This window comes from Onychostruthus taczanowskii, unplaced genomic scaffold, assembly GCF_017590055.1.
Source record: "Onychostruthus taczanowskii isolate IOZ18803 unplaced genomic scaffold, ASM1759005v1 scaffold9, whole genome shotgun sequence".
NCBI lineage: Eukaryota > Metazoa > Chordata > Aves > Passeriformes > Passeridae > Onychostruthus > Onychostruthus taczanowskii.
In genome coordinates, this window is record NW_024506993.1 from 8658964 (window position 1) to 8671644 (window position 12681).

General features: G+C 53.0%; 1 protein-coding gene across 1 annotated transcript; it reads left to right on the forward strand.

The window, feature by feature from the left end:
* The first annotated feature begins 2568 nt into the window (after positions 1-2568).
* FAM3D (FAM3 metabolism regulating signaling molecule D) lies at positions 2569-6757 on the forward strand. The gene is made up of 9 exons (XM_041425947.1): positions 2569-2590; positions 3295-3402; positions 3715-3735; positions 4217-4340; positions 4592-4650; positions 5010-5060; positions 6065-6149; positions 6291-6417; positions 6622-6757. Exons 1-9 carry the CDS (start codon positions 2578-2580, stop codon positions 6709-6711), a joined length of 678 nt encoding a protein of 225 aa, XP_041281881.1. The 5' UTR covers positions 2569-2577; the 3' UTR covers positions 6712-6757.
* The last annotated feature ends 5924 nt before the right edge of the window (positions 6758-12681 follow it).

Consider the following 12681-nt stretch of genomic DNA (forward strand, 5'->3'; position numbering starts at 1 on the left):
AATATTTGCCCAAGAACTTTCTTGTTCCTGGAATGTTTCTTGTTCCTGAAATGTTTTTTTTTAAGCAAATAAGTTTGAGGTTTATTAGACAAATAACTCCGTTTAACACCTATCACAATTCCGTCTTTTCTCCCTCTCCTGCCAGCAGCTCTCTGGCAGATGCCAGAGCACAGGTACCTTTTATTCTGGTGCAACTGTAGAAAGAAAAAAAAAAATTATCAATGCAAACAATTAAAAAATAATATAATAGAAATCCCAGGACAGGGCCACTCTCTTGTAATGCAATCAGGTTCTAGGAATTTCAGTACCCAGGAACTCCACCCGATAAATTTTATCTAGGATTAAGGTGAAGATAAATAGCCCAAAGAAATATATTACTTCCCCAAAGCACTGGCATTTATTGGTTTATTTTTCCATTTCTCTTCCTCTGCGATGAAATCAATATGTGCAAAGAATAAAAACACAACTTGGGTGAAGGGGAGGACTGTGCAGTGGGCCCCAGTGAGGCTGGAAGTGACTGGAAGGTTTTGCAAACCCAGTGGAGTTTTGCTGCACTGACTGTGTCCAAATCACACCCCAGCTCTGAATCCTCACCAGATCCAGGCTCTGCTCAGGGCACTTGTGGGGAAGACAACAAGCTCCCAAGGCAAACCAATACCAATTTTGAAGTCTTCACAACTTGCCAAGGGGGATTGTGAGAACTGGCCCCATTTTCCAACCCCGTCATCAGATCAGGCACTGGGATGGGGAGCCAGAAATGGGAAGAGGGTCCCTGTCTTTATAAACTTCATGCTGAAAGGAGCAAAAGGGAAGAGCCTTGTGCTGCCCCTCCAGATACAGCCACAGGCAAGGTTTGTCCTCGAAAACCTTTAAACTGTCCTTTTTCAGGTCTGTGAATCTTATAGCAGCTCAGTGAAATGGGCTTGCTCATAGCAGCTCTGACACAAGCTTTAAAATCCATTTCAGAGTAACTGTGCTGAGGGCTGGGGTGTGAGGAAGGGCTTGTGGCATCACAGACCCCCCTGCCAGCTCCCGTGGGGACAGACTCCTGCTCACAGCCAGCCTTCCTCTGAGGGGATAGCAGCAGAGAGAGGGAGATGCTGCTGGGAAGCCAGTGTGCTCAGCTGATACACAAACAAAAACACTTTGTCTCGGAACATGGGGCACACAGATGCCTCCCAAGGCTTCCCCTAAAATGCAGATGGGCCAGTCTCCCATGGGAAGCTGGTAGCTCCGTGCTGGAGCAGCTTTGGCAGACTGTCCTTGCTGCAGTGTCACAGCGGGTGTGGGGACAGCAGAGGGGTCTCATGGGGAGGAGTGCCAGTGCTCCAGAAAGCTCAGCTGAAACTGATGGGGCTGCCTAAAAACCCCAGAGAGTGATGCTGCAACCCAGCCCTGGGTGTAGGGGAAGCCCCAGGGAGCCTCTCCTCGGGGCACTGAGGGGGGACACAGCTCCATCCAGCCCAGGGTCAAGAACACAGCCAGCCCTGGGAGGGGACCCACAGCAGGGCTGGGCAGGAGGAAAAGCTCTTCTCTCCTTCCTCATGACGCAGCAGCATGAAATCAACATTCAGCCCAGCCCTGCTACAGCCCGCTGCTCCTTATTTACCCTTCAAACAGGAAAAGCAACTCTCAGCACAGCTCGTTGACAAATTTTCTGTCAAACATTACTGAAGGGCTGCTTTAGTTGCCATTAGGCTCATGAACTCTCAGCACCCATCTCACAAGTGACAATTCACCACAGGGCTCCAGCGTGGTCGCCAGGACAGAGGTTCAACAGACTGCAGCCCCAAATCCCAAAGGTAGGAGTGGTCCCAGCCCCTGGGGGTGCCAGCAGTGGGGTGGCAGTGCCTGTCCCGTCGGTCAGGGTGGCAGTGGGACAGAGGGCAGCAGGTGGACTCTCCCGGGTAGGAAGTAGTTCATGCTCCAAATTACAACCACTCCCTGTCCACTCCTGGGGTGAAGACGCTCCAGGATTTGGCCAGGTGGAAATATTCCTGAGTTTAAGTCAGGTGTCCACAAAGCTGGCTGCTCTCCTCGGTGCAGTGGTGCTGCCCTTCCTCCCTTCTCCTTTGGATTTTAAGGAAGACAGGCTTGTTCCTAGAGACTCCCCTGACTGGCAAGGCCAGATCACAGCTTGTCCTCAGACAGCATTTTGCAGTGCCTAATATTTGAAATCTACCTTGCATCATCCCAGAAGAAAATGCAGCACAGCTGTGATTGAAAGTGTTCTCACTGCTACCAGCAGAAGAGAAAAGGCTGGTCCATGGCTGAGAGCAGGGCATGAGCAAGGAGCACCAGGGGCAGCAGACAGGGGCAGGGTTCCGAGCTCCAGAAGGAAGCGAGCTCGGGCAGTCAGGGAGGACTTAATCAGGGTGGGACCTTCTGCCTGGTAAGAATTTGTATATCTTTGATGACGTCCTCACCATTGCAAATGTGACTGAACATAGCAATTATCTTCTCATCTAGGATCTGCCTGGCTTTGGTGGGTTACAGGCACTCTTCAAGGCATTGCCTTCTTTCCTCAGGGTGACGTGTGACTGTCAGTCCTCCCAGCTGTGCTCTCTGCCCACCACCATGCGGGTAACAAGTAAGGAGAGACACATATTTGCTTTTCTCTGTTTTTCTATGGTTCTTTATGCCTTCTTCTCATTTACACGATGCCTTCCCAGCCCAGCAACCCTGCCCTTCCCCTGCCAGGGACATGGGAAGGGGCTTTGTATAAGCATCAGGTTTTTACAAGATTTGTGTCGATTTCAGCCTGTTGTATTTTTCCCAGTGAAACCTTCTGTGACTGGGAAGAGATGGCTATTGAGACGTTCCTGGTTCCATAAGAGCCATTCAGCTGCAATAAAAGTACATTTTTCTGCTCTCTTTCCATGCAGGACTGGAACGTTTTGCTCTGATGAGCGCTGCTTTAAAGCCAAATGCCAATCACAGTTGTATCAGCAGCTGCTCGGCTGTAGCTAGTGACTAATTGGGGGATAGCAGCCTTCCCAGCACTGGGAACATAAGAAATATTTGGATTTACATAGCTTTCTGAGTAATTATCAGATTTACTTTAACACAGAGAGAAATATGAATAGTGCCTCCCAGCAGAATGCCTATCTGGGCATCACCACATACTCTGGAGATGGTAATTAAGAGATCAGAATCCATTTGGAGGGTGAGGGATTGTTAGCTGCCATCCCACACCATGCAAGCACTGGCTGTCAGTGCCTGGTGACCTGGGACACAGATCCCAGTGAAGCAGAGGGATGCTGCAGGGCTGCTCTCACCCCGTCCCTCTCGCAGGTGTGATCCGCTCCGTGGTGCTGCTCCTCACCCTGCTGGGCACGTGGTTCATCATGCAGACGTACTTCCAGCACAGCTGGAAAGCCATCAGCCTGCGGAGCTGGCTCGGTGAGGCACCAAGGGCTCCGCAGGGAGGGTGGGAGAGGTTCCAGGGTGAGCCAGCCCCCAGAGCTGGGTACAGCTGCCCTGACCGCTGGTATCTGCAGTCTCTGGCCGAGGCTTTAGCCACCAGCTCTGACCACTGGGGCAGGGAGGGGACAGTGTGCTGCGGTGGGAAGCTGCACTGGGATGGGTGGGTCCAGGGATGCCTGCAGCCAGGGGAAGCAGTTTCAGGGAGCGGGTGCTTGAACAGCTGCTGCTGGCTCGGGGAAGAGCCAGCAGCTCTCCAGGGTGTCTAATCCTCCTGCTTGATACCCACAGGTGCCACGAAGAAGCCCAGCAGTGAGTATTGCTCTCGACTTCATCACACAGCTCCCCTTCAGGGTTCAGGGGGATGGTGGAAGCATGGGATCTCCTTCAAGAGCCCCTTCCCTGAGGCAAAAATCCCCCTCTCCCAAACACGGGGGATTTTGTTACTGCACACAGCAGTGGGGTTTTTGGCAGGCCTCTGCCTTGGCCAAGAATGGGGAAACTGTGGGCAGAAAAGCCCCAAGGGTCTTGCCTTGGACAGCAGCTCCAAATGCCCCGGGCACACAGCATGTGTCACACCTGGAGCAGCCCTGGCCTTGGCACCATAAACCTCAAACAAGAAGCTGGTCCCAGTCCCAGGACAAACCTCCTTCATGGGATAAATTGGTCCAGGTGTTGCCCCCTTAGTGGGCCACTGTGTCCCGGTCCAGCCCCGCTCAGCCCCTCCGGGACACGGCCAGTGTCTCCCCATGGGGACAGAGCCGTGCCCTTCAGCTCCACTCCTCCCTCACAGGCGAGAAGCTGCCCCGGCACAAGTGTGGGAACCAGAAGAGCTGCCCCCAGAATTATTTTGCCTTCAAGATCATCAGTGGTGCTGCAAATGTGGTGGGACCCTCGATCTGCTTTGAAGACTTGGTGTAAGCAGCACATGGCAGGGACAAGGCAGCTGTGGCTGGCCTGGCCTCCAAGAGGGCAAGTTTGGCTTCTGCCAAGCACACCAATGGCCATCACAGTGTATTTGTGGCTTAAAAAATTTTAAATAGATTTCTTTGCTACCACTTCTGGTTTTTTTGCCATCTACAGCCACTTCACCCCACCACAGTTTCACTGGTGTCAGCATCTCCAGGGCATCCCTGCACTCACTGGTGCTCTCTGCTTTCCTTTCCAGCCTCATGAGCAGCGTGAAAAACAACATTGGCAGAGGCCTGAACATTGCACTGGTGAATGGTGAGTCAGAAGGCTCTGACCCCCTTCTCCCCACTGCCAGGGGTCCTTCCTTCCCCAGGAAAGCACAGGCCACTGAAAACCCCTTCCCAGGCACTGTGGCTGAGCCAAAAGCACATCCATCTGGGGTTGCATGGGGAGCACAGCCACAATTATGGTTGCAAGCACTGCCAGTGAGGAGGGAACAAACCCACCTGGGCTGTGCACAACCAGCTCCACAAACTCCTCCAAGCAACACAGTCACCATCGCAGCAGTCACACACACTGAGGGAAGAGAAAAGCATTTTGCTCATGGCCAGGCAAAGCCCAGAGACACCCCAATGCAAACTCACTGTGCTCTGTTTTCAATTTTAACCTTTCAGGAACAACTGGGAAGCTCCTGAAAACCGATGCCTTCGACATGTACTCTGGAGGTAAGCACATCACCCTGCTCCTTGGTGGTTCTCAGCCAGGGCTCACACCAGCACTGCTGGCTGCTTCAGCTGCTTCTCTGCCATGTATTTAATGATAAAGTCAAGTGGGCTTTGACCACACTTGCCAGTCTGGGTGGTAAAAGCCCAGCTTTCCCTGAGGCCATCAAGCCTGGAGTCCTCACAGTGCTCCCACATCCAACATTGGCTTCTCACTCTTTTTACAAGCATGTAATAGCCTGGAAAACATTATTTCACTCACCTGAATAAACCAAGGCACTTGAGACTTGAGAAAGGTACTTTCTGAGATCAGGCAGTTACACTAATCCTGCCACTTTGCAACCTGTAACTCAGTTTTTGCACACTGGTGGTGGCTGAGCAGCTGCTCATTCCCCTGCCTTTCACAGCAGGATAAATGAGGGAGCTCAGGGTGACAGGGCCGCCTCAGTCATTCCTTTGGTTTGCAACCTACTCTTGGTGACTCTGGTGTTAAGGAGAATCACAATATAATGAGATTTCCAGCCAAGTTTGTGAGTGAGATGCTCGGTGGGAGAGGCACTGGGAAGAAGGCAGCAGTCAGCTCATGTGCCACTAGATGGGGCATTGGATCCAAGCATCCCACAGATGCGGGATGAGGAGTAATTCCCCCAATACAGCAGAGGCACGACGGCAGGGAAGGCGGCTCTGTGGCCAGGCAGGTTTATTTCTTGTGTCGGGAGGTAAACTTACACAATTGGATTTCGGAGTTAGCAAGCCAAGTTTAGGAGAAATTTCCACCCTGGAGTTGTTCCAAAAGGAGCATGTTCAGTCCTGTGCACTGCAGGAGAGCCCAGGAGGGAACACAGCATGGGGAATGCATCGTTTGGGGGCCCACCATTCCCCCAAACCCTGGCTAGCACCTGCACAGTCAGGTCATTTCCCACCAACCCAGAGGAGGCTCCCCCAGCTACCATGCAGAAGTACCCACTAAATCCCCTTTTTCTCTCCCCAATGCTCTTCTCTCCCAGACGTTGCCAAGCTGCAGACCTTCCTCCAAGGGATCAAGCGTGGCACCCTCGTGCTGACAGCAAGCTACGACGATGCTGCCACAAAGTGAGTCTGCCCACGTAAGGAACACCAGGCTCCCAAAAACACTCAGCTGGGGGAGCTGGACATGCTGCTGCCTCCAACAGAGAGGGTGAAAGAGGGGACACCCAGCTGGCACCACAGTGACACCTCCTTACCCTCTTTCAGGATGAATGACAAAGTACGGGCATATTTCACAGAGCTGGGCAGCAGCCACGTGGGCAAGCTGGGCTTCCGGGACAACTGGGTCTTCTTGGGAGCAAAAGGGCTGATGAACAAGAGCCCCTTTGAAAAGGTACAGGGCCCTCCCCTGCCATGTGCTCTGCAGGCTCCATCCTCTTCATGGCACCTCCCCAGCTACACCTCACCCACCTCTGCAGAGGACAAGGACCAGTGGCATTATCCCCCACACCAAACCGAGCTGCAGCTTCTGCCACCTGGCAAACTTGCACTGTTCCAACCTCCTCATTCATCTTCTTTCTCTCTCTTTTTCCTGCAGCACATTAAAAATGATAAAGAGACAAATAAATACGAGGGCTGGCCTGAGCTGTTGGAGATGGAGGGCTGTGCCCCCAGGAAGATGGACTAGCATCAAACTCCAGCCTGCCATGGAGAGCAGCCTCACCAGTCCCACAGGGACACCAGCCCCATCGTGGGGACTGCAGCCTCTCCACTGACAGGTCACAGAGTCCAGCAGCTGCTGCCTGCTCTCAGGAACTGGTTGTTTCACAGCAGGAACTGTGCAGGGCTTGGAGAAGAGCTGTACAAGTGCCTGCAGAGCTGAGCAGACACGTGGCCAGGCTGCAGCCAAGACATCCTCATCTGTGGGTCAATTTTGGGTATTTTATTTTTCTATCTTTTAACTAGAAACTTTGTAGAAGGTTTTGTAAATTTCTTAAATTACATTTCTAATTATAAAACACTACCGTCTCCTTCCATTTTCAAGCATAATCAACACTTTCCCCCACAGGCACAGCATGCCAGGTCCTCTGCCACCAAGTGAGCATCACCACCCATCCCACAGCCCTGCACACAGGAGCTCCCCCTCCCCATGTGGTACAGGGAAAAGTCATCCCTGGGGATGCTCAGACTTTGGTGGTTCCCCTTGGAGCTCTTGCCAATGTCCTACAGTCTCCTACAGCCACAACAGGGCCAGAAGTCCACAGGGATAGCATGCAGCAGTGTAGGTTAATATTTGCAGACCAAAGTATCATTCCTGGGTGTTACAAACTGGTTTAAACCCAGAAGAGCAAAGAAAACTAAGTCTCTGTGTATAAAACTGAAAGAATTTTGAAGGTCCAAAATATTCCCAAAAATGAGATAAAAAACAAACAAGATTAAATCTTGATGCCAAAAAATTGATACATTTTGATTTAATAGTAAGAGACAAAGAGAAAGAAAGTGAGAAGTTGGGAAAAGTCAGAAAATAGTAAGGTTACTTTTAAAAGCACAGGATAGGTCACCACCTCACTGTGCTGCCTTGGTTGCTGCTCAGACAGGGTGGGGGGAGTGGAGCAGGTTTTGCCCTAGGGTTTTTTTTGCTGTTAGAACCATCTTATCTGCCTTTCCTGATCTCAGGAGCAGTTTGGCTGGGATGTGGCTGCCTGTCCTCGGGATGCAGGAGCTGTGCCTGGTCTGTGCAGCCAAGCCTTGGTCTGCTCGTGGTGCTCCCTCCCTGCCACAGGACACAGGAGCAGGGCAGGGGTTCCACAAATCACTCCTGGCTTCGGTCCAGGGCTGCAGGATCAGGGGTTTCTCCCCAAGCACTGTCAGCTCCTGGAGGCCTCAGGGTATCCCATAGCAAGCAGTGATGGTGTAGGCAGGGGAAGGGCAAAGGTCAGGGATTCTGTCCCCGCTTTCCCCTCCACGTTCTGCACGTTTTGCCTCCCTTTTTATGGGCCTCAAGGCAGGCTACTCACAGTCTATCCCACACATGGTTTTCAGGTGTTCAAGAGTGATTATAATAAGCAGACATAATGACAGAGCACTTTTTTGAAGCCATTCTCTTATTATCAGGTTCTTACACTGGGTTAAATCCAAGCGAAATCCTCTGTGGCACATCCCCATCAAAGGTCAGGATAATGCCAGGGTTGTGCCAACCTTGCTTTGCCCTCAGGGAGGGAGGGATGGAGGGAGGGAGGGATGGATGGATGGATGGATGGATGGATGGATGGATGGATGGATGGATGATGGATGTACAGGTTCCTTGGGCAGCTGAAGTTGTGCAGCACAGCCAATAGGTGGGAGCCTTTTACCGGCAGAGCTCTGGAGCGCTACAACGCGCCCGGGTCAGCCACACACCGGGAGCTGCAGCCCAGCCTGGGGCCAGCCGACACCACCGGGAGAGGACAGATCCCTGCCCGAAAGCGAGCAGGAAAGCCCCACAGCGCTCCTACGAGCAGTCCTGCGCTGCTGCCCAACACCGAGCCGGTCCTGCGGAGCATCTGCCCCCTGCTCCTGCCCAGATGCATCAGCCAAGCACGGTCTGCTCCCAGCCCCTCCCTGAGCCCCGGCACTGCTGGATCAGATCAGCTGCACGGGTGATGGCTGGGCTTATCTGTCATCAGAGACAGGAATGAATTTGCATCACGTACAGACTTTCATTTCCGACGATTGTATCTGGTTTTTCCCCATTCTCTGAAGCAGACCAGCAGTTTTGCAAAACATGAGGATGGAGTGTTTCTCCTGGAGCATTTGGAGCTGCATGTGAAGGATAACAGACTGTCCTGCACAGCCCTCTCTGCTTCCAGCAACCCCTGCACAGCTCCTAGCAGGCAGTTCACAGGGTTATGGGAGCAGAAGTGAGGAGCACAGGCAGGACAAGGCCAGGAAAGGACACAGCCTGTCCTGTGCTGGCCACCTGTAGAATGAAACCCCGGATCCAAAACTCAACACCACCAATCAACTGGTTTTCCCTAAACAAGGAAAAATCCCCACATAAACTGTGCAACACCTGCAAGAACTTCCAAAGGCAGAACTGAAATAAAACCCCAAAACAGCCATCACAGAGGAATCCCCGAAGAGGTGTAGTATTTCATCCCAGCTTATCCTCCCATGCTCTTAGCACACACCTGATGGCACTGAGGGAAACCTCTGCCATAAATCGATCCCTAAATCTGCTGCAACAACAGCGGTTAATCCCAAGTGCTGAATCATCCCTACCCGTGGCAGAGCAAGAAATAACACAACCAGCAGACACAACAGCCCTGCCAAGCTGCCAGCATAAATATGCCAAGTATTTTAAGCCCCTCAAAGGATCTAGATTCACTTATAAATCAAACAGCCCAAGAGCTGTAAAGGTGGCTCCACAGGGTAAACCAGAGCACAGCAGCAACTCCAGCCCCCAAAACAACCAGTCCCTTCAGCTGCAGGAAACTCTTCCTATCCCTTCACAATGCACATTAGAAATCTGGTTGAAAGCCAAAATAAAGGAAATTTATGTTTCAGCACACTACAGGCAGTTAAAACTAGCTCTGAATCCATCACAGAACAGTTACTAAGGTACATCACTATTTTCAAGAAATAGGGAGAGCTAAAAGTGCAATTCCTGTGTAGGGACCTTCAGTAGCAGCCAGTGTTTTGAAGAGCCATACCTGCCAAAGTACATGTGTCCTGATAAATTAATCAGTTTTTAAAATATCCAGACACTGAGAGGCAGGGAATAAATATGGATTCATGAGTCAAATTGAACTTGCTAATTTCTTTAAAAGGATCTGAAAAGGACAGTGGGTGCAGGGTCAGCAATCTCCAAATGAGGTTTTGCAGTGCCATGGCATTTTGAAAGCTGCATTACTGCAGGGACAGGCACCTACCTGGCTGCTCTGCACTGTGCCACATCCCCAGAGTCTTCACCAAACACAAGCCTGAGCTGCCCAGACTTCCAGGATGCAGCTTCAGGTAACCTGGACTCACCTGGGGTCACAGGAGGCACGGAGGCTGCAGCAGCAAACACGCAGCCTGGGGTGTTTGTGGGAGCAAAGTTTGCAAAATCCACTGCTGCAACAGGAGCCACGAGCCAGGATGCAGACAGGCAGCAGAGGGATAATCTTCCTTCATTTTTTGGGGTCCATTTGGGCAAAGGACCAAAGGAGTATCTAGGAAAGATGCCACAGGAAAGGACCTGCGGGTGCCGGGCCGCAGCTGGGCGAATCCGCATCCTGTGACATCTTGCCCTGTCAAGTGCAATTACTGTAATCTTCCACAGCCTCTCAAAATACGGATCCCGGCTTAGAAACCGGGCATCCACAGCATGAAAGCTGCCTTTGTGCCCGGGCAGAGCCTGGGTGCGAGCCAGCCGTTAGGTGCATGAAGAAAATGAGTTCTCCACGTGCTGGAAGAAGGGAGGAAAAGCAAGCTTTCCCACCCGAGCCCGCCACAGCCGGGCTGGATTTCACGCACGTCTCCCCACAGCAGGCGCGGAGGGGCCGGGAGCAGCGCGGGTGTCCCCGGCCGTGACGGGGCCGTGACCGCCGGGAGCCGCCGGTCCCGCCGCCCGCGGAGGGGAGCGCGGCCGGCACAGCCCACCATGGGCGCGTCCCACGGCAAAAAGGTAAAAAAGGCACCGGGGCGGTTCTGCCGAGGGCTGCGGCGGTGAGAGGGGATGGAGAAGGCGCCTCTGCTCACGCGGGGCTCGGTTTGCGCCCGCGTGCCGGGGGCAGCCAGGGATTAGAGGGACGGAGCCGCTCCTGGGTGCGGGTGCCGCTCGTCAGGGCCGGATTAGGTAATTCCATCTAATGGGCTCAGCCCCGGGGCCTGCCGGGGCTCTCAGGACAGCGAGGAGGGGATCAGAGCATTGCAAGAGTGGCTTTAAGACAGACAAAGTTTGGTTCTCTGGGGATAAATGTCAGATTTGTTCTGAATGCCTGCAGCAGCCTCTGGGATGTCTCCTGCAGATGCTGGGCAGTGCAAGCCCTGAGTTTCTTGGCCTGGGAATTGGTGCCAGCTCCCTCCCAGGACAGGAAGGGGCTGGGCCGGGTCCCACAGCACCAACATGTATCCCTGTCCTCCAAATCCCCTGGGGAGAGAGGTCAAACAGCTCCAAATGGACATAGTTTTATGGAAGCAGAGCCCTGCAGAGGTGGCTAGAGATGGTTGGGCTGAGGATGTTGCATGTCATTTTGCTTCCATGGCTGATGACATCAGTGCCTGGAGATGCATCGTCCCCGCTCAGTTGCAATGCCTTGTCTGGAATAAGATTTACATAGCTCATCTCCCAGCTCTAAGAGAAACATACTTGTGCACCACACTAGGTAATAACTTCCACTGGGATGGATGGGGACAGCAGTGACCCTGTGCCCCAAAAGGGACTCTTTTATGCTCAGCCGAACATGACTGTGGCCTTCAGAGGTATGGGCACTAAGTGCCTTTCAGAATTTTGCCAACTTGCTGGACTTTCTTCCAAAACCAAAGCTAGGCACCCTTGCAGGGCAAACTTGTGAAAAAGCAACCCACTGGCCAGTGTGACCAACACCCAGAAGGAAAATCAGAGCTGAAGTGGGACTAGTAAACATTTATCTATTTTTCTGGGCTTCTGACAAGTGCCAGGTGCAGGAGGTGCCTCCAGCTCCCATCCCAGGTACCAAGGCCACGCTGGCTCCAGCACACACGGGAGCTGTGGCTTTTCCCGTGGCTCAGGACTACAACACTCCCAGAGGAGCCATGCTCTGCCCACAGCTAATCCCCAGGCCCCTGCTCACGTGGCCCTGACCTTCAGGCCCCCGCGCATTTGTAGAGGCATTACTGGAAGCAGGGAAATAAGCTGGTTAGGTCAGGCTTGGCTCAGCGCCACCCAGTTAAACCCCGCTGCATACAAAGCAGCCCATGGCAGCCTCCTGACCACCAGACCAGACTGCTTTTGGACAGCTTTCCCCACTGTTCCCTCTCTCTGAAACACCACGATCCCACCACAGCCCGGCACTGAATGGCCGGGCTTTGAAACGAGCTCGGGCTCTCCAGCTTCCTGGCAGCTCCTAAAAGCTGAGACAGTTTTACTTTCATGGGTACCAAAAGGTCAGAGATGTCACTCCCATTTCAGCCTCCCAAGTGTTGCCTGGCTTGACAAAAGCCTGTGCCACTGCCCAGCTGGCACCAAGCAGGGATGTCTGACTGGCAGCTCCTGGTCCTTTACCCTTAGGCTGATGCTGATGGGAGATGAAAACAAGACAACTCTTTCTGCTGCCTTTCCAGGGTGGGTGTGAACAGCAGGATCCAGCTCTCCTGAAGAGCAGGATGAGTCCAGGTGACAGCAAAGCTCCCCTTCCCCCAGCCTTTGCAGAAGCAGGGCTCAGGGACCTGAGGCACAGCTCAGGGCACAGGGAGCTGCCAGGGCTGAACCCATCTATCAGCAACAGCCCAGAGAGGACTCACAGGGAGCCCAGAGTGGGGCTCAGCACCCCTGGCCAGCACAGCCTGCATTAGCAGTCTCAGCTGCACCTCTTTCAGGCTTAGTCCAGAGCAGCACTCCAAGGGGATTACAGTAGTGGATTGTGGAGTGCAAGGCAATCCCCAGCTCCTCAATAAAAGGGACCAGAAAGGCTGCCAGCATGGCTCCAAGGACATT